Source organism: Schistocerca piceifrons, chromosome 3 (genome assembly GCF_021461385.2).
Source record: "Schistocerca piceifrons isolate TAMUIC-IGC-003096 chromosome 3, iqSchPice1.1, whole genome shotgun sequence".
In the NCBI taxonomy this organism is placed as follows: Eukaryota; Metazoa; Arthropoda; class Insecta; order Orthoptera; family Acrididae; genus Schistocerca; species Schistocerca piceifrons.
In genome coordinates, this window is record NC_060140.1 from 582,150,821 (window position 1) to 582,177,881 (window position 27,061).

A 27,061-nucleotide genomic window follows, 5' to 3' on the forward strand; every position below is an offset into this window, starting at 1 on the left:
AAGAAAGTATTGACGTTGATGGGGAAAACTAATGACTACTCTGGCCTCACGTTTATATAACTTTTTGAATGTGCAAGATTGTCAATCATACATGAGTTTTATGAGAAGAAAGTTTTTGTTTATTAAATATATTTTTATTAGTTACATTTTTTCGTGATCGATCGATGAACTAATGCTTAGGCCACAAAATATGAACTGATAGTACCAAGAAAAAAAATTCTGCCGCAGATGATACCTTTTTGTAGAAAAACCAAAAGTGTTACGTCTTTGGTGATGTTTTGTGTATAGAAACTTTGACACAACAGTGTCAATGTGACGTACCAACATGTGAAATGTGTTCATCGTCGGAAGGTGTTCGATGTAGTTGGTGTTAGCACGAATTGTGGGATCAGAAATTGTTCGCCAGAGTTACTTCTTAAACTGTTACTATTTTGGCTGCTGTCTAGTTTTCCATTGTGTCTTTTGTTAACTAAATTGTTATAGATAGTGTTGTGGGAAATTTTTCTTTGAAGAGGAAGTTTTTAATCAATCTGAAAGTGGAAATTGTAACATGTGGATTACATTGACGAGACCTGACAAGAGGAAACTAGAATTTTGATACTGTTTTTACATATTAATGTCTTGAACAACTGACGCAAACGTTATATGCTGCTTTAATTAAAGTACGAAAATATGTCTAAAGCAAGAGTTCATGAAAAGAATGGTACCGCTGCTGTTAAACAAACTGAATCCGTGTGGGTTAGGGCGTTTACATCGAATTCGGAATGGCCAGATAAGGTGAAATAAATTATGATTTAAATTATTGTTGTGCGTTTGTTGTTTACAGAGCCATAATAGTGAGTTCTTTCAGGAGGAATTTTTAGACGTGATCTATTGGGGAAGACAAGCCCTTGGAGTCGTAATTGGATTGCTTTGGGGGCTAATACCACTGAGAGGATTTATTGGCCTGTTTTTGTAAGTTGCGTTGTCAGTTTTGTAATCAATCTTTTTTTCAATATGCATTACCCGAATGTTTAAATACGTTGTGTCTTTTGGTGTGTCTTCAAATATTTCATTGCTGTTACAATGACAGTAACAGTAGTATATCATAGTCGTTTACCTCATTAACATAGAGAGACTGAAGTGTTGCCAGCAGTATAAATCGACAGAAATATCTCATGTTGTGAGATGTTGGTTAACATTGTTTGCTGTGTATGTGCTGCCATCTGCTACTCCTTGGTGAATATTGCTGTGTGAAGCACTGAGGCTGAATCCATTTGAAATATCAAACAACAGCTAAACACACACAAACATGAAGGGTAAAGAATTGTAAAGTTAGTTGAAAAGTGTAGCCATCTGACATCTAGGACGGGGGTAAGGGGAGATTTAGTGGAATGAGATGTTAAATATATGCTATTTTAAAAACATTTGTAATACTGTTCCTTTTTCCCACAATAAGTCTAGTTATACGTATATTATTGACATAACATTTATCCCCTATAACTGTGGAAGTTAACACCATGTTATATTTTTAAAATTTCTCTTTAATGTATGTCATTCACAGAGTAGTTGTTTGCTGTCTGATGGTTTGTAGTGCTTCAGACACATGCAGTGGAGGAATGTAGTAACTGAAAATTGACAAAGCATAGAACTAGTTGCACATTATGTCTTCAGTGGCTGCTGGTACAATCCCATCATGTTTCAATGAGATCCCTGTTGCACAATTCTGTTCTTCCCATTACTTGCTGTGCATTCCCCAAGAGGTTCCATTATTTTGTCAGTTTGACTGCACTTCAGATTCGTAGGTGGTAAATGTGTAGCAAGCTGCAGTAGTGTTCTGCATGTACTCACCCAAAAATCATATCATATTGACATCACAAGGTAGCATTGTAGTTTGCAACTTAGATTACATAGGCCCTAATTAGTGTGGCTTTCTGAAAAAATTTCAACTTACATCGTTGTTCAGATTCCACTTTAAATTCTGTTTCCACTTCAGATATTCAATTCACATTGCATTAAGATTGCTTGTATTATGTCTAGTGACATCATCAACATGACTTTAAACTGAGCACTGCACTGTGGTGGTCAAACCAACATTTGTGTTAAAAACAGATTTACATGCCTGTTGCTGGTTGCAAGTACCCAATAAGGCAGCGAAAGAGTAACAGTGTATTTCCTAGCAATGACTGGAAACAATTGTAGCATCCTGTACGTAACTTAATGAAGGAAAGTCTGTTGTGTGCAAGGAGGAGTGTCCAAAATTTCTGAAAGTTCACATTATATTTGTGATTTCAATTATAATAATACTAAGAAGAAAAAAAACAAAAATTGTGAGCCACTTCATGGAGCCGAAATTATAAAAGAAAGTAAAGTGTAAAACGTGTCCTCTGGTCATTGTTTGTAACTGAACCACTACTTCAGCTGCTCAGAAACATTGCCAAGATGCTTCTCTTGACATCTTATACTTTGGTTAGCCACGTTTTCACCACAACCTTCGCACCAAAACACATAGTAAAGAAATTATCAAAGATGCGACAACAGCAGCACTGTCAGAATCCACTATTCTAATGTCAAATGATTTCAGTTTTAACTTTCAAATACAATTTGTCTTTTCACACCTCTTATTACTTACTTAAAGATATCCCCTCCTTGTTCCTTGGTGCCACTAAACAGTTATCTTACTATTTTACATACTGTAGAGGACAAGAGCCTTTGTTTAGCCATTGTGTGTGCTGTATGTGTTGTTAAATGTGCGTGCATGCACGCTTTACTGCTTTAAAAGTAGGTCTAAGGCCTATACTGTTAATTATTGTTTATAAAAGGTCTTTCTTTAGGGCAAAAAGTGAACACATTCATTTAAATATTGTCTAGAATGTGGAGTTCCAAAGAAGACCTAGAGTGCACTTTCTTTTGATGATTTGTCTTTGTATCAGCAAATTTCTGAAAACATCCAAATTCAGTTTTCAAGACCAGCTATTTTCTCCTACCAGCAGCCTGTCCTGAATTTGAACAAATTTTTGAGAATTACTGTTATTGCTTAGTCAGTGCTCACAGATATGGTGATCAGTGTTACTAATTACACACGAGAATACACATGCCTAGTACACAGAATATGTAATTGCAGAAATAACATGAAACTAATGGCACAACTGTGAGAATAAAGGATTGGGCAGGGACAAATTAAGTAAGATAATCCTAATAATGAAGATTTACCAAAACAAAAACTAATGAAACCTACAAACATATCATCGATCTGTCATCGAAAACTTACCTGTCCAAAAAACAATGCACTCCAATATACCTACTTATGAAAGTAAAGCAGTCATCAGTCTGAATGATTGTTTTGATTGCTGTACTAGACATGGTAGTGTTGGAGATTGTATGCTGTTGCCTTCCTCTGACCTTTGCACTTACTTAACCAGCCAGTAGTGGGTGCCGTAATGTGCATATTGAGCCATGGTGCAACTCAACGTTCCTCACAGCAACAAACATTGTGCAAGGTGAAAGAAGTGATAAGTGACATAAGAACCGTAAGACTGGAACAAACCCAGGATCTTAGGATTTGAAATCTGATGTTTTAGCACTGAGCCACCAATACTGACCAATATCAGCAAATAATTAAGATCATCAAGTAACAACCCAATCCACAAAATCATAAAAAAACTACTTCAGCATCAGTTAATCCCCGCATCTCAAAAGTGCATGCGCGCGCGCGCGCGCGCACACACACACACACACACACACACACACACACACACACACACACACTCTCTCTCTCTCTCTCTCTCTCTCTCTCTCTCTCTCTCTCTCTCTCTCTCTTGCTACTAGGCTATACGACTGCAGAAATTGAATTCTGATGATCATATTGTCACCCATAGTGACAACCAATGTACGACTTGTGTATTTCGATGTAGGATTCAAAACTAGTAACAGATGAGAAACAAAAATTAAAATTTCAACCATTAACAACACAGTGAATTAACAGTTCCAAAACTGAAAACAAAATTAATAGCTTATAACTAACGACATTAAAATAACTGTCTGACAAGCAAACAAAAACAGACATATAGAACAAACAGTGTCCCCCCCCCCCCCCCCCCCCCCCCCATAAACCATGGAACTTGCTGTTGGTGGGGAGGCTTGTGTGCCTCAGCGATACAGATAGCCGTACCGTATGTGCAACTACAACGGAAGGGTATCTGTTGAGAGGCCAAACAAATGTGTGGTTCCTGAAGAGGGGCAGCAGCCTTTTCAGTAGTTTCAGGGGCAACAGTCTGGATGATTGACTGATCTGGCCTTGTAACACTAACCAAAATGGTCTTGCTGTGCTGGTACTGCGAATGGCTGAAAGCAAGGTGAAACTACAGCCGTAATTTTTCCCGAGGGCATGCAGCTTTATTATAGGGTTAAATGATAATGGTGTCCTCTTGGGTAAAATAGCCCCCCATTCGGATCTCCGGGCGGGGACTACTCAGGAGGACGTTGTTACCAGGAGAAAGAAAACTGGCATTCTACGGATCGGAACGTGGAATGTCAGATCCCTTAATCAGGCAGGTGGTTAGAAAATTTAAAAAGGGAAATGGATAGGTTAAAGTTAGATATAGTGGGAATTAGTGAATTTTGGTGGCAGGAGGAACAAGACTTCTGGTCAGGTGAATACAGGGTTATAAATACCAAATCAAATAGGGGTAATGCAGGAGTAGGTTTAATAATGAATAGCAATGCGGGTAAGCTACTACAAACAACATAGTGAACGCATTATTGTGGCCAATATAGATACGAAGCCCATGCCTACTACAGTAGTACAAGTTTACATGCCAACTAGCTCCACAATTCACGAAGAGATTGATGAAATGTGTGATGAGATAAAAGAAATTATTCAGATAGTGAAGGGAGACAAAAATTTAATAGTCATGGGTGACTGGAACTCGATAGTAGGAAAAGGAAGAGAAGGAAATGTAGTATGTGAATATGGAATGGGAGTAAGGAATGAAAGAGGAAGCCGCCTGGTAGAATTTTGCACAGAGCATAACTTAATCATAGCTAACACTCGGTTAAAGAATTGTAAAAGAAGGTTGTATACATGGAAGAAGCCTGGAGATACTGGAAGGTCTTGGAAATTGTAAGACATTTCCAGGGGCAGATGTGGACACTGACCGCAGTCTATTGGTTATGAACTGTATATTAAAGATGAAGAAACTGCAAAAAGGTGGCAATTTGAGGAGATGGGACCTGGATAAACTGAAAGAACAAGAGGTTGTAGAAAGCTTCAGGGAGAGCATTAGGGAACGATTCACAAGAATGGGGGAAAGAAATACAGTAGATGAAGAATGAGTAGCTTTGAGAGATGAAATAGTGAAGGTAGCAGATGATCAAGTACGTAAAAAGACGAGGGCTAGTAGAAATCCTTGGGTAACAGAAGAAATATTGAATTTAATTGATGAAAGGAGAAAATAGAAAACTGCAGTAAATGAAGCAGGCAAAAAGGAATACAAACATCTAAAAAATGAGAACACAGGAAGTGCAAAATGGCTAAGCAGGGATGGCTAGAGGACAAATGTAAGGATGTAGAGGTGCATAGCACTAGGGGTAAGATAGATACTGCCTACAGGAAAATTAAAGAGACCTTTGGAGAAAAGAGAACCACTTGCATGAATATCAAGAGCTCAGATGGAAACCCAGTTCTAAGCAAAGAAGGGAAAGCAGAAAGGGTGAAGGAGTATGTAGAGGGTCTATACAAGGGCGATGTTCGTGAGGACAATATTATAGAAATGGAAAAGAATGTAGATGAAGATGAAATAGGAGATATGATACTGCGTGAAGTGTTTGACAGAACACTGAAAGACCTAAGTCGAAACAAGGTCCCGGGAGTAGACAACATTCCATTAGAACTACTGACAGCCTTGGGAGAGCCAGGCATAACAAAGCTCTACTATCTAGTGAGCAAGATGTATGAGACAGGCAAAATACCCTCAGACTTAAAGAAGAATATAATAATTCCAAGATCAGTTTGGATTCCGTAGAAATGTTGGAACGTGTGAGGCAATACTGACCCCCTATGACTTATCTTAGAAAATAGATTAAGGAAAGGCAAACCTACATTTCTAGCATTTGTAGACTTAGAGAAAGCTTTAGACAACGTTGACTGTAATACTCTCTTTCAAATTCTGAAGATGGCAGGGGTAAAATACAGGGAGCGAAAGGCTATTTACAACTTGTACAGAAACCAGATGGCAGTTATGAGAGTCGAGGGGCATGAAAGGGAAGCAGTGGTTGGGAAGGGAGTGAGACAAGGTTGCAGCCTATCCCCAGTGTTATTCAATCTGTATATTGAGCAAGCAGTAAAGGAAACAAAAGAAAAGTTCGGAGTAGGAATTAAAATCCATGGAGAAGAAATAAAAACTTTTAGGTTCGCCAATGACATTGTAATTCTGTCAGAGACAGCAAAGTACCTGGAAGAGGAGCTGAACGGAATGGACAGTGTCTTGAAAGGAGGATATAAGATGAACATCAACAAAAGCAAAACAAGGATAATAGAATGTAGTCGAATGAAATCGGGTGATGCTGCTGGAATTAGATTAGGAAATGAGACGCTTAAAGTAGTAAATGAGTTTGCTATTTGGGGAGCAAAATAACTGATTATGGTCGAACTAGAGAGGATATAAAATGTAGACTGGCAATGGCAAGGAAATCGTTTCTGAAGAAGAGAAATTTATTAACATTGAGTATAGATTTAAGTAAGTCGTTTCTGAAAGTATTTGTATGGAGTGTAGCCATGTGTGGAAGTGAAACACGTGGACGATAAATAGACAAGAAGAGAATAGAGGCTTTTGAAATGTGGTGCTACAGAAGAATGCCGAAGATTAGATGGGTAGATCACATAACTAATGAGGAGGTATTGAATAGAATTGGGGAGAAGAGGAGCTTGTGGCACAACTTGACTAGGAGGGATCGGTTGGCATGGCATATTCTGAGGCATCAAGGGGTCACCAATTTAGTATTGGAGGGCAGCGTGGAGGGTAAAAATTGAAGATTGAGACCAAGAGATGAATACACTAAACAGATTCAGAAGGATGTAGGTTGTAATAGGTACTGGGAGATGAAGCAGCTTGCACAGGATAGAGTAGCTTGGAGAGCTGCATCAAGCCAGTCTCTGGACTGAAGACCACAACAACAGCAGAACAAAAAGTAACATACAGCTTTAAAAAGAGGACTACACCTATTCATCACTGATTTTGCTTGAATTTGTTGTACATGCAAGCTTTGCCAAGAGATGCAAGAGACAGAACTGGAGCTCCAGGTGGTCATACATTTAGAAAAATAGAATTTTTGGTATTGGTTGGGTGAAGTACAAGCAATTTATATTAGCATAATTTCCAGGCAGTGGTTGGTGGAGTGGAAAGAGTACAGAACAGTAATCCAAAGATCGTGGAGTCTAGTCCCTACATGGAGCCTTTTTTTAACTGTCAATTTTTATTTTACTACACTGCAAACAAACCAAAACATGAATAAAGTAAGTCACTCATATGCACCACAATATGCTATCTCTTTCTTGAAAAATTATTGCCAACAGTCTATGTATGTCTATAAGAGTACTGGTTCTTTTGGACTGAGGATTCAAAAGAACAGTGGCTGAGTATGCAGCAAAAAGGGGGTGGTCATCATTACTTCATAAAAATTCTAGGAAACGTACAGTACCACTAAGCAAATAATTTTTGACTGATTTGATGAAACTCTACAGGTAGAATTGACAAATTTCTTCTGTTAATTGACTTGTGCAGAAGCAAACAAATCAACAGTTATAAGAAAAGATTTCTCAAGATGGAGGAGGATTGCCATCATGCAGTGTTAAATGATTTCCCACCGACTGTACTCTACTAGTGCAACCCTGTGGTGTATACTTCTATCATTAGGTAAAGAGTGTGATGAAAAACCTTCAAAACTCCTCTACCTCTTCGAGAAAGAAAAAGAAATCACATCCTGAGAAGACTACATCAAAATACATTCAGTTGTGTACGTCTCCAGCTATCCTTACCAATACTTGGCAAAATGATGTTTTGTGATATTTGCTCCTATAGCAAATGGGAGCAAATCTTTATGAATGTGAACCAAGTTTGTTTTTCTATAGAAACTGTGAAACAATGATGTTGTAAAAATGCAGCTTTGATAATGTTAAAGAGGCCAAGAAAATTATATCCCCTAGTAGTGTGACGAATATCACCCCAGCATATGTAAATCAACTTTAAAATACTAAAAGTATCTAATTATATGCTCGAATTCTTAAGTACAACCTATAATCCTGGTAATTTATTTCCAGTCCCAAATTTTTATTGCCTTTTCTTTTCTTGCCTTTTATAAAAATATTACCAAATACAGTACATTTAACATTATTCTGATTTATTTGCGGCAATGTAAAAGTAGAAAATAGACAGCATTTTCTGCATAGTAACTCAGCCTCACGACCCTCTGGTTAGTGTTCTCTGTCCTTTCTGCTGTGCCCATCGCTATCTGGAAACTACACTAATGTAAATGGCTGACGTATCGCCTGACCCGCACAAAAAACATGCTCATTTGGAGCTCCCGCTTCAGTCACTTTCATTTCTGGCCAAGCACTGCATAAACCATAAATTTGGAAGAAATTGGTGGTGATGAGTAGCCGCTGCCCCCATGTAAGTCCAATGCCTTGCCAACAACACCTACATAAATCTCACACACATGGACATCAAAACACTATTTGTGCCACCACAGACAACAGAACACCATCTTCAAGCATTATGCATTCCAAATATGCCGTGCAAACATGACCTCACACAACACAACATAGCTAGTTACAGGTATATAAACCGAGGGGCGATACTGGAACTTCAGTTGACCCCTTTCCACAGTTTTGTTATTAATAAGTGTGTTACTTGTAAATTGTAAGTGTGTGAGGGCAACTCGAAATAAATTCATCCTTTTTAAGCGGTGTCATGTCATTTTCTTTTCCAGGTTTGTGTTGATAAATGCTGGCCTCATATACATATATTTCACAAATTTTCAAAATATAGATGAAGAGGAGTATGGTGGTGCTTGGGAGATAACCAAAGAAGGGTTTATGACTTCCTTTGCTGGATTTTTGGTTAGTATATTTTGGTACATTTTTTTATTACTTCTGCAGAAGATACAGCTTAATTGTACAAGTGTTGCTGTTTTTGGTTGCTTGTTTGCTGGTTTTTAGTTCATAATCCAGTTTTAGCTGTCAGGTTTTTAACTAAGTGCCATAAGAAACCCTTGCTTTCGTAGACAGGATCTGTCATAATGCTGGATGAGGGAATTGGCAAAGAATGATGCTCACTTTTCATGTAATTACATTTTATTCTGTCATTGCTTCTATTGTTCCATCAATTCAACAGTTTCTCAGTCTCTGTCCATGATTTAGATTGGTAGTTCTGGAATGTAGCTGTTTCTTAAAAGCTCCACCCATATTGTGACTATTTTTGGCATCTTGTGACTTTTAAGATTTTGGTGGTGGGGAAGGGTGGAGTTAATTAGCTAGTAAGTACTGTAAAATGCCTCTGTCTTATTTCTTCCCATCAATTGAGAACCTAACCTACACTAACCTCAGAAAAATAGGTACAGTGAAAAACAAGAAAGTCAGGTCAAAAGTTGCAAGACTCAATAGAGGAACTTGGTCTGCTAGAGCCACAGCGAAAAAAAGTCAACTAACAGCAGGTAACATTAAAATTCTGGATTGGTTAATTTGATGCTGTTACATGTAAGTTATGTATGGAAATGTTTAAGGCAGTATTCTTGCAAAGTGGTTTTTGGATACTAATTACTTGAAGGAATTGGTTAGTGTGATTTAACTTCCTATGTGGTGAGTGACAGAGTTGATCACCTACCTTGTGCTCAACCAGTACACCCAAGAAGGGGAGCTTGCCTTGTCTCTCCATTGTGGTAGTGTATATATGTTGTAATGAACTCCATTCTTTGATTCATAACTGCTGAAGAGCCGTAATGTAGCGCCCAGTGTACCACATGTTGAATGCTGTTTGATCTGTCACCTGTTTCACCAGTGGATAATGAAGGAGCAATTAGGAGCCCCACTAATTATAAAAATATGTTGGATATAATGGCAACAAACAGACCTGACCTCTTTGAAGATGTCCACATCAAAATTGGTATCAGTGACTGTGACACAGTTTTGGCAACAATGGTTGCCAGTGTAAAAAGGGCAGCTAAAACAAGCAGAAAGATATATATGTTCAGTAAACTGGATGAAAAACCAGTAGTGTCATATCTCAGTGAGGAACTTGAAACTGTCATCACAGCATAGGAGCATGTAGAGGAACTATAGCTCAAGTATAAAAGAATAGTTGACCACACACTGGATAGATATATACGTAGTAGAACAGTTCATAATGGGAGGGAATCTCCATGATATACAGTCACTGTAAAGAAACAGAGATTACTGCATAATAGATGTAAAACAAAGTACAAGGCTATAGATAGAGAAGTGCTGATTAAACATGTTTGGCCGTCAAGATAGCAATGTGTGATGTCTTCAGTGACTGCCATAGCAGAGTATTGTCAAATGAACTTTCACAAAACCCAAAGAAATTCTAGTCGTATGCAAAGGCCCACAGTGGCACCAAAGTTAAGTGTCTAGTCCCTATCGAATGAGATAAGAACTGAAATTTAGGGTAACAAAGCAAAGCTGAAATGCTTAACGTTGATTTCAAAAGTTCCTTTACAAAGGAAAACCCTGGAGAATTGTCCCAATTTAATCTTCGTATCACTGAAAAGATGAATGAAAGAAGTATTGGTGTCAGTGGTGTTGAGAAAAGGCCAAATTCGTTCAAATTGAACAAAGTTACGGGATCTGATGGAATCCGTATCAGATTCTATACTGAATTTGCTGCTGAGTTAGCACCTGTACCAACTATTCCCTAGAACAAGAAACTGTGCATAGTTCGTGGAAAAAAAGCACAGCTCACACCTGTTTACAAGAAGGGCAGTACAAGTGATTCGCAAACTACCGTCCAATATCCTTGACATCCATTTATTGTAGAACCTTAGAACATATTCTGAGTTCAAACATACTAAGGTATCTTGAACAGAATGACCTTCAATACCAGCAAGCATAGATTCTAGAAACATCGATATTGTGAAACTCGGCTTGCACTTTTCTCACGCAACACACAGAAAGATTTGGATCAAAGCTGTCAGGTAGATGCTGTATTTCTTGACTTCCAAAAAGCATTTGACTTAGTACCACACATATGCTTATCGTCAAACGTACTATCATATGGGGTCTCAATTTGTCACTGGATTAAGGATTTTTTTTTATAGGGCGGACGCAGCATGTTATCGTGGCTGAAGAGTCATTGTCGGACATAAAGTAACTTCGGGTGTGCTCAAGGGAAGTGTGTTAGGTCTTTTGCTGTTCATGTTGTATATTAATGACCTTGCAGACAATATTAATAGTAACCTCAGACATTTTGCAGATGATGCAGTTATCTATGATGAAGTCATGTCAGAAAGAAGCTGCATAAATATTCTGTCAGATCTCAGTAAGATTTCAAAGTGGTGCAGAAATTGGCAACTTGCTTTAAATGTTCAGAAATGTAAAACTGTGCACTTCACAAAATGAAAAAAACAGAGTATCCTAGGGCTATAACATCAATGAGTCACAGTTGGAATTGGCCAACTCATTCAAATACCTGTTTGTAACACTGTAGGAATATGAAGTAGAATGATCACATACCCTCAGTTGTGGGCAAAGCAGGTAGCAGTCTGGGTTTATTGCTAGAATACTGCGGAAGTGCAATCAGTCTACAAAGGAGATTGCTTACATACCAATCGTGACCGGTTATAGAATATTGCTCCAGTGTGTGGAACCTATACCATATAGGACAAACAGGTATATCGAAAATATAAAGAGTAGCATGAATGGTCACAGGGTAGTTTGATCTATCGCAGAAATACTGAAGGAACTGACACGGAAGACTTGAAGAAAGAAGTAAACTATCCCGAGACAGTCTATTAATGAACTTCCAAAAACAGTGACTTAAATGATGACTAAGAATATACTACAATCTCACATATATTGCTCACATAGGGATTGTGAGGATAAGATTAGAATAATTAATGCACACACAGAGGGATTCAAACAATCATTGTTCCCACACTTCATACGTGAATGGAATGGGAAGAAACCCTAATAACTGGTGCAATGGGATGTGTCCTCTACCATGCACTTCATAGTGGTTTGCAGAGTGTAGATGTAGATGTTGATGGCCGTAACAACAGGTCTAAGAGGAATAGCTTCCATATAAAGTCCATAAATTGTGGGAGGTTGGCAGCACATGGCATTATTATTTTGAATGATTTAATTGATGATGGATCAGATGAAATTTGTTTGATAATGTTCCTGGTGACCCAGATTCTTTATACAGGTTCTGTCTTCATGAATCAATGTGGCAGAGTTTGTTGATGGTTGCAGAGCAGTAGACCTTCTGCTTCATCTTCACACATGAAAACAAAAATACAGTATTACATTTTGGCCGAAATTTTACAGAATTTTACTGAATTTTGTTGTTTTATTTTCAAATGTGGTTATGAAATGCAAGCCAGTTGTTAAAAGTATTGTCTTTGTTCTCTTGGGAACCTCAAAAGGCCCTTATATATGAGTGCCTGACTATTTTGCAGTTTCCGAGTGTGCTGTTAATAATGAGTAACCTTGAACATTAGTGCACATTTATTAAATGATCTGTAAATGCAGGTACCATGTGAAAGTTCTAACTAGTAATACTACTTTCATTTTAAGGTAGTGCATTAACTGCACTAAAATTTTCTTTAATAGCCAGGTGTATCTGCTATCACTGAGAGATATACTGAAAGTTCTTAAAGTTATACATTGATCAATGTCCCCAAGTATCTATAGCAAGAAAATGCTTGCCTAGTTTTGATAAGGTCAATTGTACATGAATACTCCAGATGCTATGATTGTATCTCCCCCCCCCCCCTTTCTTCTCTGTTCCTTTTGTGAGTGGTGCGCAGGAAGAATGGCAATGGATAAGCCTCTGTATGAGGCTTGAATTACTCTTATTTTTCTGTCATAGCATTTCAAGGCATGCATACAAGCACAAGTAATATGTGGCTGACTCTTCACGGAATCTGCACTCTTGTTACAAAAAATCTCTCCATGAAACACTACACTTATCTTTTAGTGTCTACCGCTGGAGTTTTATGAACGTCTGCATAACATCGTCAAGCTTATTGGATAAAGCTGTGATGAAACACACCTTTTTCATTGACTGCTTCTTCTATCACTCCTTTGAGGGTGAGGCTCGCAAATTGTACTAAAGAATAATTCAAATAAGCATTCAGTAAACTATCTCTTTCATTGGTTAAAAATATATATAAAAAACAAAGATGCTGTGACTTACCAAACGGGAAAGTGCTGGTAGATGGACAGAATAAAAAACACACAAACACACACACAAATTTCAAGCTTTCGTAACCCGAGGTTGCTTCACCAGGAAAGAGGGAAGGAGAGGGAAAGACGAAAGGATGTGGGTTTTAAGGGAGAGGGTAAGGAGTCATTCCAATCCCGGGAGCGGAAAGACTTACCATGGGGGGAAAAAAAGGGCAGGTATATATGTAAATGCAAGGTTGGGCAGAGATGTCAGTCGAGGCGGAAGTACAGAGGCAAAGATGTTGTTGAATGACAGGTGATGTATGAGGGGCGGAAACTTGAAATTAGCGAAGGTTGAGGCCTGGTGGGTAGCGGGAAGAGAGATGGGAACTTGCCCTTCAATGTATTCTCTCTTCCCGCTACCCACCAGGCCTCAACCTCCGCTAATTTCAAGTTGCCGCCCCTCATACATCACCTGCCATTCAACAACATCTTTGCCTCTGTTCTTCCGCCTCGACTGACATCTCTGCCCAACCTTGCATTTACATGTGTCTGCCTTTGTCTGGATGTGTGCGGATGGATGGATGTGTGCGGATGGATGGATGGATGTGTGTGTTTGCCTTTGTCATGTGCGTGTGTGCGCGCGCGCGAGCGAGTGTATACCTGTCCTCCTTTCCCCCTAAGGTAAGTCTTTCCGCTCCCGGGACTGGAATGACTCCTTACCCTCTCCCTTAAAACCCACATCCTTCCGTCTTTCCCTCTCCTTCCCTCTTTCCTGATGAAGCAACCTCAGGTTGCGAATGCTTGAAATTAGTGTGTTTTTTATTGTGTCTATCTACCAGTGCTTTCCCGTTAGGTAAGTCACAGCATCTTTGTTTTTTATATATATATATTTTCCCACGTGGAGTTTTTCCGTCTATTATATTCATATCTTTCATTGGTGAAGTATATTTTAGTAGCATATTTCCAATTAATTGCATGTGATCACTCCAGATTATTACTCCTGGGTGTTGTGCACTTTCCAGTGACTGATGGTCAATTATGTAATTGAACTGCACCACCTATTTATATGCATATTTATCTTGAAGGTCAGGAGCCTGTGTCTGCACAAAGTGTCTGCGCTCTGTAGGTTTCCCTGCATTCCACAACTTTTCAATATACAACAATCCACCAGATCATTTATGTACTTCATGAACAGTAATGGCTCTATAACACTTACTTGAGGTATGCTGTAAAGGTACTTCCATGTTCAACAGAAATGTCCTTTCAGAAGTTATAATTTGTTTGCAAAGAGGTTTAGTTGGAATTTTAAAACTTCTTTTGTTTCTTTAATTTTTACTTTAAACATGCCAATTGTTAAATTGATAGTGTTGAAACTGGATACCCAGATAAAACTTCAATACAATGATATGTACTGCAGAAAAAACTAAAAAAGGATTGTTATATGAAAATACATAAGTAAACAATAATATTTTTGTTTAAATTACTATCATAGCCAAGGTACATAAGAAACATTCACACACACAAAGAGATCAAACTGAAATTTATTATTTGTAGTACAGTGCAATGTTATATCATTACATTTCCTACACTCATATGAGATGTCTTTTTTTGCCAGCCTCAGATGTTAAAAACCATTACTTACTACCATCTTCTTTGTCCTTCTCTATTTCCTTCTACACTGGCAATGCAATCATAGAAGTGTTTTTCTCAAAGCCAAACTATTTTGCTGTCCTGTGTAAAAAGTTTTTTGGTGACTCTCCAGAAGACAGCAGACATTATCTGTGAAGCCTATTTGCAGTGCTTTTCATTTTTGCCATCATGTTGTATAGTATACAAGTATTTAATACTGACGTTATAGTTCAGTGAAAAGTTAGTTTTTGTCAGCACTTCACTGTTTGTATTCCAGGGTCCCGTGTCATAGTCATTAACTAAATAGGTCAACCTCCCCCCCCCCCCCCAAACAAATGCTGCAGGTGTTATTTTATCCATGGATCTCCATGTTATGGACATCCACATTTTATCTGTATTTTTTATTGGATATATAATTGTCTCTTACCTTTCCAGCACAAGGCAAGAATCTAAGATATCCTTTAACACTGTTGACAGTTCTGTTCTGTTCTTAACTAAAACCCAAATAAGACCAGTATTAGCTTTAGTTAATTCTGTAGTCACATTGTTGATTAGGGGAATCAGTTTAACACCGAGTTCTTCCTGGTCGCTGTCTCCATTGTACAGGGTTTCTAGTCCTACCACTGTCGCATCACTCTCAATCAAGAGGATGAGTAGCGACAGACCCATATTTCCTATCCAGGAGAAAGGACCCACAAGAGAAGATAGTATTTGAGGTACTGTTGGTAAATAAAGCCTTAATAATGTTATAAATTCCATCAGATCTACCTTTTCATCCATACTCTTCAAATCAATGTTTAGTGAATGGCAGAGGGTGCTTCCTATTGCAGCAGTTGTCATTCAGGTGAAACATGGATAATTGTTTATAAATGATGCAATTACTTAAAATGAAGTACTGTCTGAAAAAAAACTTTACAAATATTAAGTCTGGTCTTGATAAAATTTCAGAATGGTGCCAAGATTGTTCAGAAATGTAAAACTGCAACTTCACAAAAGGAAAACATAGTATTCTTTGACTACAGTGTAAAAAAGTCACAGTTGCTATCAATCAATTCATACAAACACCTGTAAGTCACACTTTCAAGTTATGTGAATTGGAATGGTCACATAAATTCAGTTGTAGGCAGACTTTAGTTTACTGGTAGAATATTTGGTAAATGCAGTCGGTGTACAAAGGAGATTGCATACTAAACACTTGTGACCCATCCTAGAATATTGCTCAGGTGTGTGGGGTCTGAACGAAAGAGGACTAACAGGTGATATTGAACATACACAGAGAAGAGCAGTACAAATGGTCACAGGTTTGTTTGACCTGTGAATATGTGCACAAAGATGCTAAAGAAAACTGGCAGACACTTGAAGATAGATGAAAACTATCCTGAGGAAAGCCTACATGCAAAGCTTCATGAACCAGCTTTAAACCTGTATGTTGGCAAAAAAGAAAAAGCCTCAGTTAACAGCAATGGAAGACTGTATAATGTCTGGCTCTTACTTATTTCCATTCTGCAACAAAAATCAAGAATTTCTGTATATATCTGCTGTAGTTGCAACTTTCCATAGCTTGAATCTAAAACAACGCAGCAGCTTATTCTTAGACCTCAGATTTGCTAGTTCTGCCTGCATAAAATTTTATCACTACATTGTCAAAGAAACATTTCTCTCTCTCTCCCCAGTTCTTCATGCAGGAAATGGGTTCGTATTTTAAGATCGTGTGCAATTCCCTGAGTTGAGAAAAAATGTCAAAACCTTCTTTCAGTAACTATCAGTTACCAATATTAGTAAACTGCCACTCTCAGATTTACAGCATTTTTACAAGGGAACATTGAATACTCAGGTGAATTTCCAGTACATATAGCTGTCATCCAGAAACCACAAATAAAACATAAAGAAGGAAAGCATCACTTAGCAGCTAAGAACCTATGTCTATCTGAAATTTACAAATAGCCTTAGAGTTCGTGGAGCTGCTACAGTCCGTAACTACTACAGGTATGACATAGGTTTCAAACAAATATTTCCATGGGCGATTATACCTTGCTGTGTTCAGTGACCACTAGGCTCTTGTACCTGAATGAGTATGTAAGCCTGCCTTCCAGCTTCATCATGCCACTGCATAGTACAAAACTTCTTCATCAAGGCAATTGATGAGGGATGTATTACTCATTCTGTTGTCGAGGTGCATCCATAGCAGGTTTCCCTCATTGCCCTTTAACCCAAGAATGATAGAGACTGAGTTTAAAAATACCAATTGAGACCCCCCCCCCCAGGCCTAAACGAACCGTCACACAGAGCTCTGTCTTTAATGATTATAAATCTATGTAGCAGTCAAAGTGCACCAACTCCCATCCCATTCCAGAATGAATTTTCATTTGGTGGCAGACTGTGTGCTAATTTTAAACTTCCTTGCCACTGTAGATTAAAACTGTGTGCCGAACTTGGCCTCTGACTTGGGACATTAATTTTCTTCCTACAGCTTTTATCAGTACCCCAATCTAATATATTTTCTTCAATGCCCCTCCAAAGCTTCTCTTTTTATTGCCATTTACTCAAATGAATTTGCACCACAAACATGTTTTTCACTGTACTGTCTGTCACCATCCATGTACACAATTTTTTCTTGGTCCAGTCAGATTAATGTGACCATGACCTATTTTGGAAATTAGCGTGTGATAACACCTTGCAGAATGCAGGTGGCAGCACTAGCAGTGGAGGGTATATATAGGGCATTGGTGGACGCTAGAAACAGTGCAGTCGTTGTCGTAATGCGGAAATGGAGTGAATTATCTGATGGATGTCCATAATGGCATGATCAATGGCTTTTGGGCCAAGGGAGGAAGCATTTCCATTATGGCTAAGTTTGTAAAGTGTTTGCATGCCACTGTCATTAATGTATACCTTGAATGGCAAAATGGTGCTATCCAAAACTGGCACTGAGACAGCTGTGGTGCACCATGGGACATTGATGACAGGGATGGATGAGTGTGGAGATGCGTACAGGTGAACAGACATGCAATTGTTGTGCAACTGACTGCCTAGATGAGCCAAGAGGCTACTAACAGTGTCACCTTCATAACTGTTGAGCAAATGTTGCTGCGTGTGGGCCTCCCCAGCGGGCACCTGGCTCATGCACCCATGCTATCTGATGTTCGTCTGCGATGAAGGCTGGAATTTGCATGCCAGTACCGCAAGTGGATGTCCACTGAACGGCGACAGATTGCCTTTCCTGTTGACTGAGATGCCGTTGGCATGTACAGCGTGAAGCATCTGAAAGCAAACACCATGCAATTGTAGTCGGAATTGTCCAGGACAGAGGAAGGAGCATTATGGTCTGGAGAATGCTTTGATGGCATATCCTGTGTGATCTCATCATTCTGGAAGGCACAGTGGATCAACACAAGCATGCATCTATTCTAGGGAACCATGTCCATCCCTACATGTAGTTTGTTTTTCCCTGGCATGATGGCAGCTACTATCAAGACAGTACATGTTACACAGCTCATGGTGGTAGTGCGTGGTTCAAAAAGAAACAGGATGAGTGTATCGTACTCCTCTGGTCACCAGACTCCCCAGATTTAAACCCAGTCAAGAATCTGTGGGACCGCGTCAATCAAGCTGTTTGTCATGGATCCTCAGCCAAGAAACCTATGGGAGCTGGCCAGGGCACTGGAGTCACCATGGCTCAGCTTTGCTTTTGGTACTACTGAGGACCTCATTGACACTCGTCTTGCATGTCTCAAAGTAGTCTGCACCGCAAAAGCTTTTGCCAAGTACTCACATTCATGCGACTGGGCAGAGTAGATGTTTGAATCAGGCACTTTACTTTTCCAGTCTCCTTCTAGTCTTCTACCCCTGTTCCTCATACTCTACTGCTTTGCAGACATTTCACTTGTTGCATAGTGTAATGGATTGTACCACATATCACTAATATTTGTTTGATGTGCCAACATTAATTATTGTTTATAATTTCTTATTTACATATTTGTTTATTTTCTAGGTGACGTGGATCATAATTTATTCAGGGTTAAATTTTGACTGATTGCATTTGTGTGAACATTACTTTAATGTTCTGGGAATGTTGTTACAAAATAGTGAACTAGAAAAGTACACTTTGCAGCTGTTTGGCCTGTAAAGAAGTATGTAAGTTATTTATCTTGTTAATAAAAAGATGTATGGTGTCTGTTTTAATATATAATTACATGTATACAGAAGATTATTGTCAGAGGTTCCTGTACAATTGATTTAATCTGGGTATATGCTATTTATCTACTTTATGTTGTAACTTTAAATTGTTATTTGAATGAAAGATTTTAAGGAAAGTGAGAAATGCACGAACACCTGCACGGACAGCTTCACAAAAACTCACTGTCGAAACCAACAAAATGGAAATACTTCTATCCATATAGTAGTGAAAACAAACTGAAAATCGAATTAACAACTCCACATTTTAGTTCCATTATTGGATATTTTATAATGTGAAACTTTCGTGGATCTGATGGAACCCAGACAAAAGTGTTTCATCAGTATTCAAAAGTTAATAATGAATAGGAAAACGTACAATACATACTGGTCGTTAACAAAGACAATGGACTACAGTCTTTGACAGTTTTGAAGTTTTGAGTTCCATAATGGGGTAAATTATGTTGGGAAAAGTCAACAGAGAGTGAACCAGTCTCACATTTTATAGAGATATAAAAATAAATTTATTCTCTTATAGTGAAAAACAAAAACAATATTAACACATAAACAAAAGTTTATTCTAGGTCTGTAACTGGATACCAGTGTGGAATGGAATACAATGTTACTGTAGTTGTTGCAGAAAGCTTTCTTCTGGAAGAATACTTGTAGTTGCACAACACTATTACTTAAAGCAGATGCTGACTGTTTATTCCACTGCAAATCAGTTTGTGTAAATCTATATTTATTTTATTTTATGTTAATGTTTATCTCAAATACATGAAACAGATTTCATGACAATATTGTATCATCTTCAGGTATGTTAGGCGCACTTCATGAATCATATGCCATAAATACTTAACTGCTGTTCCATCAAGGGAGGTGCCTGTAGTGCATCTGCCACACAGTTGAATAATATGTATCATAGACACTCCTCTCACTGCATTAAAACAAGTGTTCTAAGACCAAATGAAAGAAATTTCATTTTGACACAGAATATGATTTGTTACCAAAAAGTGTGCCAGCACTTTATAGATTTCTCACTTGGTGGAAAGACGGTTATGTTACATGCAGCATTTGATTCAAAAAATATGCCTAACAGGTGTCTGAGGATTAGACAATATTGTCTTGAAATCAGTTATACGTATATAAGATAAAAATCAAGGAAAAATTGCAGCTGTAAATAAATTTAATGTCATAAATAAAAACCAGCTGAAAGCTCTATGGATAAACAGTACACAGCCAACTCCACAAAAATAGTTACTGATTACATAGATTCATTGGCTCAGTTACTATAAATAAAAAGGGATTAGCTAGAAAGCAAAGAACTAGATAATGTACCAAGTACTAAGTTTGTTGTAGGACAGAAGGTGATTCCTTCATAATGAGAATTTTGCTTTTTATGGATGATACAGGGTGTCCCAGGAGGAATAGTCAATGTTTAGAAATGTTACAGGAACAAAAGTTTGAAACAGAAAACTTCACAAAGACATATGCCCTATTCTGAATGGTTTCTGAAATAGAACACATTTAATGTACACTTGTCTGTGGGCTAGTGGTGTGCATGTGTGTGTCGTATGCAACCAATCTCTTTGACATATTGTTAGCCCAGTCAGCCTCATTGCTTTTGACCTCTTTGCTGGTATTGTTTTTCTGCCAATAAACTAGCCCCTTGAATACACAGTTATTCATGGTTTGTTGAGTGAACTAGTGCAAGGGATAGAGTGAATCTGAGAGGAGGAATAGTTAACTTTGTACGTGTGTTGGCAAAAATGCCACATATGCAGATTTGGAGTATGTTTACGGCTTCTGGAATGGTGGTGCTCCTCCTGCTGTCGAAGAATACTGACAGTGCTTTTCAATACATGTAATTTGTTATCATTGCATGTTTACCAGAGTTTTCAGCGCACACAGTGAAACGCCTATCCTTCCAAGTTCCCATTTTTTTCTGGCCATGTTGCTCAACAACTTGTGCAGGAAAAGCAGTATAGTGTTGAAATGGTGCAGCATAGTCCTACTACCAATGTACAGTGACTTTCTGCATGTATCAATGTCACAATGTCTAACATTACATGGGGAAAACTTGTATCCATGTCACATACAATGTCTGCACGATCTTCACATTGGCGGCAATGCCACACAACATGAATTTTGTTACTGCTTAAATGACAATTCTCATTTGCTTCTATAAATACTATTGGCTGATGGAGTCATGTTTGCACAGAGTGGAATCAACAACACTTATAATAATAATCATCGATGCTCACAGGAAAATCCACATGCTGCAGTGGAAACCAATTTCCAAATTTGTTTTTCGATCAGTGTTTGGTGTGGCGTGATTGGTAACATGTCAATAGGTCCAGTCATTTGTGAAGGAATGATTGGCAAAGAATTACTTGCATTTTTTGGAAAATTAGTTTGTTGAACACCATGAGGACATTCATTTGGCCACACGGACTGCAGTGTACTTCCAGCACAACGGAGCCCCTCCACATTTTACCAGATGTGTGAGAGAAGATCTCAGCCACACATATTGGTTGTGGTAGTATAATTAATTGGCCACCAAAATTGCCAGACCTTATGCCATTAGCTTTTTGTTTATGTGGTTGGATGGAGTCGTGTACAAATGGAAGGTGAATATTCGAGATGAACTGCTGGATTGTATCATAGATGCTGCTACCCTTGTAGGGAAAATGTAGAGACAGTCAGACAGGCAACATGTTCTACCAAGAGTGCACAAAGGAACTTGACATTGGTAGTGGGAAATTCATAAACATTTATTGTGAACTGTAAATCGCAGTAATGTGATGTGTACAATAATGCTTGGACATGAATGTGTTAACAAATATGTGTTTTTAAATTGAGACTTTGTGAAATGCATGCTACAGAAAATAAATAACAATGCACACTAAATGTGTTCAATCTCGGCAACCATTCAGAACAGGGGACATGCACATATGAAGTTTAATGCTTCAAGTGATCATTCGTGTCGTCCCTGGGACGCCCTGTATAGAAGATGTGTTAGTTAGAGTACCTACATTGAAAGAGAGTGCAGAATGGATCCTTATCGATTAAAGCAGCTAATGCAACCCAGCCACAAGTACTCGATCTTGTATCAAGCTGGTGCTCCTTGTCACTGTTCCACCCACACAGAAGCCTTAAGAACAAAGACATGTTTCACAGAGATCTAATGGAATGTCACAGTATTTATTTAGTATGTTATGTACAGAGAGGTCTAAAAGAGAATCAGTTGGACACAGGGCCTCCATATTAGCATTTAAACAACACATCCTATTGACAAACATCAAGGTTATATGTTGATATGATGTTGAACCCAACATCCTGCCACCCATGAGGTATTTTGGTTGTATCATTCCACTGTGCAGAACTCCACAAGATAACCAACCTTGTAAACAGTCAGTGTGTAGAAACTGCCCATACCAACACCGTCCTCAGTAACAGGTGTTTTTTTGAAGGCTTGAATATGTAACCTTCAATGTTCTGTCAGGCATTGAAGCCTGCAAACAATAAGCATGTCTCACTGACATTATCACAAATTTTGCAGAAGCTACAGCTAGCATGTCCCCCATTCCAAGCTTTGAACTACCAACTATTCATGAGAGATGTTACTCTACCACCCCTCTTAAATTCCACTCATACCACCCCTGTGTTGACAAAGCAGGAGACCCTATGTCCTCGAATAGCATCACTGGAGAAAACACAGTGTGCCCATCCTAAATTCTAACTAATCCACACACAAATAACAAGGGCATGGTGTGACGTAGGCCACCCATGTTTCATCGACCGTAACAATTTGGCTTAAGAAATCATCACCGTCGTTATGGTACCGCTCAAGGAAAGTCAATGCACTGTCTAAACATTTGGTTTTGTACATATCTGTTGACATTTTTGGTACCCAACTTGCGCACAATTTTTGGTAATTCAAGTGCTCGGTCACAATGCCATACAAAACACTACAAGAAACATCAGGAAAGTCATCCCACAAGGAAGAAATCATAAATCGTCTGTTTTCTCTCACCTTATTGTCCGCTTCCTGCACCAAACTTTCATTAACGACCGAAGGACACCCACTCTGTTGTTCATCATGCACATTTGTGCGGCCATCTTTAAATGCTCTCACCCACTTTCTTACCATTCCATTACTCATAATGTTTTCTCCGTAAACTGCACAGATCTCACGATAAATATTGATCGCTTTAGCACTAAGAAATCTTATAACAGCCCTTACTTCACAGTCAGCAGGACTCATGATTATAGGAGGCATCTTAAACACTCAGTACACAACGTAAACAAGGAAGAATCTGACTGCAATGGCGTCAGTGCATAGACAACAGACGTAGGTACCCAGTGTACATGCGCAGAACGCCAACCGCAGCACTGCGGCCGCGGTGTGACAAAAAGGTACTTACTTAAAAAACACACCTCGTATTAGCTTTTCACAATTTTTATGCAGTTGTGCTGTAGTGATTGTGCATGTCAGCCATTGCCCTTCAAATCCAGCCAAATATTTCTAGACACAATTGTAATTGTACGAGGTCTAATCGGGATGGATCACAATGTTTTTCCTTCCTGATGCTGTGCATTGTTGTCAGAATAGATAAATATTACATCTTTTCATCAGAATGTGCCTTCTGTCATTGCTTTTTTTCTGTTTCTGAATGCTAAAGATTTCAGGATTCTTCTAATTGAATGGTAGTTCGTTTTGAAATCAGTCTTGTTGTCTTCTGGGACACTCACTGCAATTACAAAATTCCATTCAATGAAGTCCAGTAAACAGTGCCATCCTGATGGTAGCCCAAATCAGTGACTCTCATGCCATGAATATCTTTCATTAGTAATTGAAATTTACCATCTTGATCACAGGTTTTCATTCTTCATGCTTGAGCAACATATTCTTTGTACATTTTCCAGTGAAATGCCACACACCTTTGCTGTTGCAGCTTGAGGTGCTGATAAGATTTCATCTGTTCTATAAGATTTTCTGTAAAGTCAGGAAGAAATTCATACACCTTGCATGTGACTCCCTTGTTGTATTAACTATTTAACAAGAACAGCGATAGTACATGACGAAAGTCATAGCTCTCTTTGTAAATAAACAATAATTATACGCAGCAAAAAATAAATGAATGATCAGTCAGAACAAAGTGAAAAAGCTGTGTTGGTGGTGGCATGAATGAAGTACAGTGATGGACATCTGCTTGGTAATCATTGTTCCTTGTTGTGCTATGTGGATAGCAGATGTGGTGGAAATGGCGCTGTGGGAACAGTGCGTGCTGGCAGTGGTGGACTAAGCCAGACTAGGCCAAAGGCTTTTCATTGTGACTTAGAAGAGGAGGAAAGACTAAGAGGTGAGGAAACTGACATCCCCTTCCCAGCTGTCAAGTTACTCTACTCTCTAGTTTAGCAAACTAAACACTCCAACTTTGCAAAACCACTTATTAAGGAAAATGCATTTAGTGACATTCATAAAAACAGCAGAAACCTAGTTAGTGAAAATGGTGTACTTGTCATCTCCTTACAGTAAAATAAAATGGCAGACAGAAATTCACCCAAGGTGCAGCGCATATTATTTTCTGTAACACAAAGGACAGACACAGTTGTTTATGTTCAGCTTTTATTCACTGCAGTAAGGTTTCCAACAAGTATTGAACGGCATATTAAAACAGCCTTGACATCTGGTCTTATCTTCAATTACCCTCAGTGATTTACATGTAAAACAAATAGTCTTTGTTTTACCTGACCCTGATAATCAAATTTTAACAATAAAATATATTGATCAGCTAGGTAGAGATATTAGAACAAAAGTATTGTCTGCTTAATTAGAGGAAAAGCTGTAGTCAATAGTTCAAACTCCCTTACCACTGTGAAATCCACCACGCAGTTTTTTTAAGGGGAAATCTAGCACTATGCTCAAATGAAACACTCAACGAATAAAGCAAAAATTATTTGGATTATTATTAAACACGAAACAACCCAAACAGCTATCAAAATGACATTCAGTTACCAGAAAATAGCTCTTGGAGAAAATAGTGACATGTTCATATGACTCTCCATTGGCACAAATACAACCCCTAAGGAGATTACAAAGTTCGTGTTGCTAAAAAGTTGTTATTGTGCTGGATACCATCATGGTTTCATCAGAAAATTTAAAATGTTCTGTTGGCTTGATAGGACTGTAATTGAGTTATCTTTGTAATCAGTCTGTGAATCAAGGCACATGAATTTGGACATTAGCAAACCACTGCTAATTACAGACCCATTTCACTCTTTCCTGTCTTTTCAATTTTTATTGAGAAATTGGCCTATGATAAAGTACTGGCTTACCGTATTTACTCGAATCTAAGCCGCACTTTTTTCCGGTTTTTGTAATCCAAAAAACCGCCTGCGGCTTAGAATCGAGTGCAAAGCAAGGGGAAGTTCTGAAAAATGTTGGTAGGTGCCGCCACAACTAACTTGTGCCGTCGAATATATGTAGCGCTACACAGGCATGCTTTGTAGGCACAAAGATAGATAAATACTGGTGCCAAAACCTCTGCGTCAGTAAATAAATTTTTTAAAAAAGGTGGAAGACGAGCTTTTTTCTCTGCCCCGAGTTTCGACCACTACATTTTCATACATTATCCAACGAAGTAAATACAAATTCCGTATTGTTCATCTTCGAATGTAGCAGAATTTCAATGTACTACGAAAATACGACTGGCAAGACTGTTTGGGATGTTTGTCAATATGGCCAACTCTACATTCTGAATTTTTTCCTACCTGTGAGAAGAGATGGTTGCTAATAGGAACCTGATGAAATGTGAATCACATGCAGTATTCTCTTCACCATAAGAATAATACGAATATAAACATTTTGCCATGTATTCTTTCATGTTTGCTGCTATCTCATTTAAATCCTGTCTGCCTAATAAACTACAAAACTAGAGTGAGACAACAGCAAACGCGGAAGAATATACGAATCGTGTCATGTTTATATTCGTATTATTCTTATGCCCAATAGTGATACAGTCAGAAATGAAGCACGGCAACTGACTAGATTTTTAAATCTAAGATTACTCTAATTTCTGTGCAGAATTTGGTGTACTAAAGAAGCGGGTGCAAAGATTTTCAAACGGAGAAAAAGTTTTGCCTAACTCTCGTTCAGAACATGTTCTGTCATACGCAGTCTATTATTTGGTTCTTGTTGATCATTATCAAAGAAAGCTGCAGTGTAAGTAACAACAAATAAGTCTCTTACCATTGTTTTGCTAATGAGACGATTCCTCTTTTTTTTTTTTTTTTTTTTTTTTTTTTTTTTTTTTTTTTTTTTTTTTTTTTTTTTTGTAAGCGGCGGTAGTGCGCACAAAAGCAAGCCATGATGCGAGCGGCGACAGGCCGTAGGCACGCACTATCAGAATGCGACAAACAATGCCTGGCACTGTACAGTAATGCATTGTCAGCCTAGAGTGATGTAAACACTTATAACAAAGAAAACGGCACTTATCAGATCAAAGCAAAATAAGCAATCGATTCAAACCAGATGAAGCACGTGAAAAAAGAAGGGTACCCGTATAAATACGGACGGAGCGCCTGACGCATAGCAATGGCTACCTGGTAAACCTTAACTGCTAAGCTTACGACTCGAACCAAACTACTGTAGCTGTATCGTCATTCATTCGACCTAAATTGTGTCTCGTATTACAATGGACCAACTTTGTTTCGATTTGGAGGTGCGGCCTAAAACTTTTCTCTCCCCTTGAATTTCGAGTCTCAAATTTCAGGTGCGGCTTGGATTCGGGTAAATACGGTATTTAGCTGTGCACAACTTGTTAATTGCCCCTCACTTAAGTTTTTGTAAAAGATTCTCCACAGAGAAATCAA

General features: G+C 38.4%; 1 protein-coding gene across 1 annotated transcript; it reads left to right on the plus strand.

The window, feature by feature from the left end:
• Positions 1 to 303: 303 nt before the first annotated feature.
• LOC124789955 (respirasome Complex Assembly Factor 1) lies at positions 304 to 19,199 on the plus strand. The gene is made up of 4 exons (XM_047257487.1): positions 304 to 777; positions 851 to 954; positions 8,968 to 9,097; positions 19,002 to 19,199. Exons 1-4 carry the CDS (start codon positions 673 to 675, stop codon positions 19,041 to 19,043), a joined length of 381 nt encoding a protein of 126 aa, XP_047113443.1. The 5' UTR covers positions 304 to 672; the 3' UTR covers positions 19,044 to 19,199.
• The last annotated feature ends 7,862 nt before the right edge of the window (positions 19,200 to 27,061 follow it).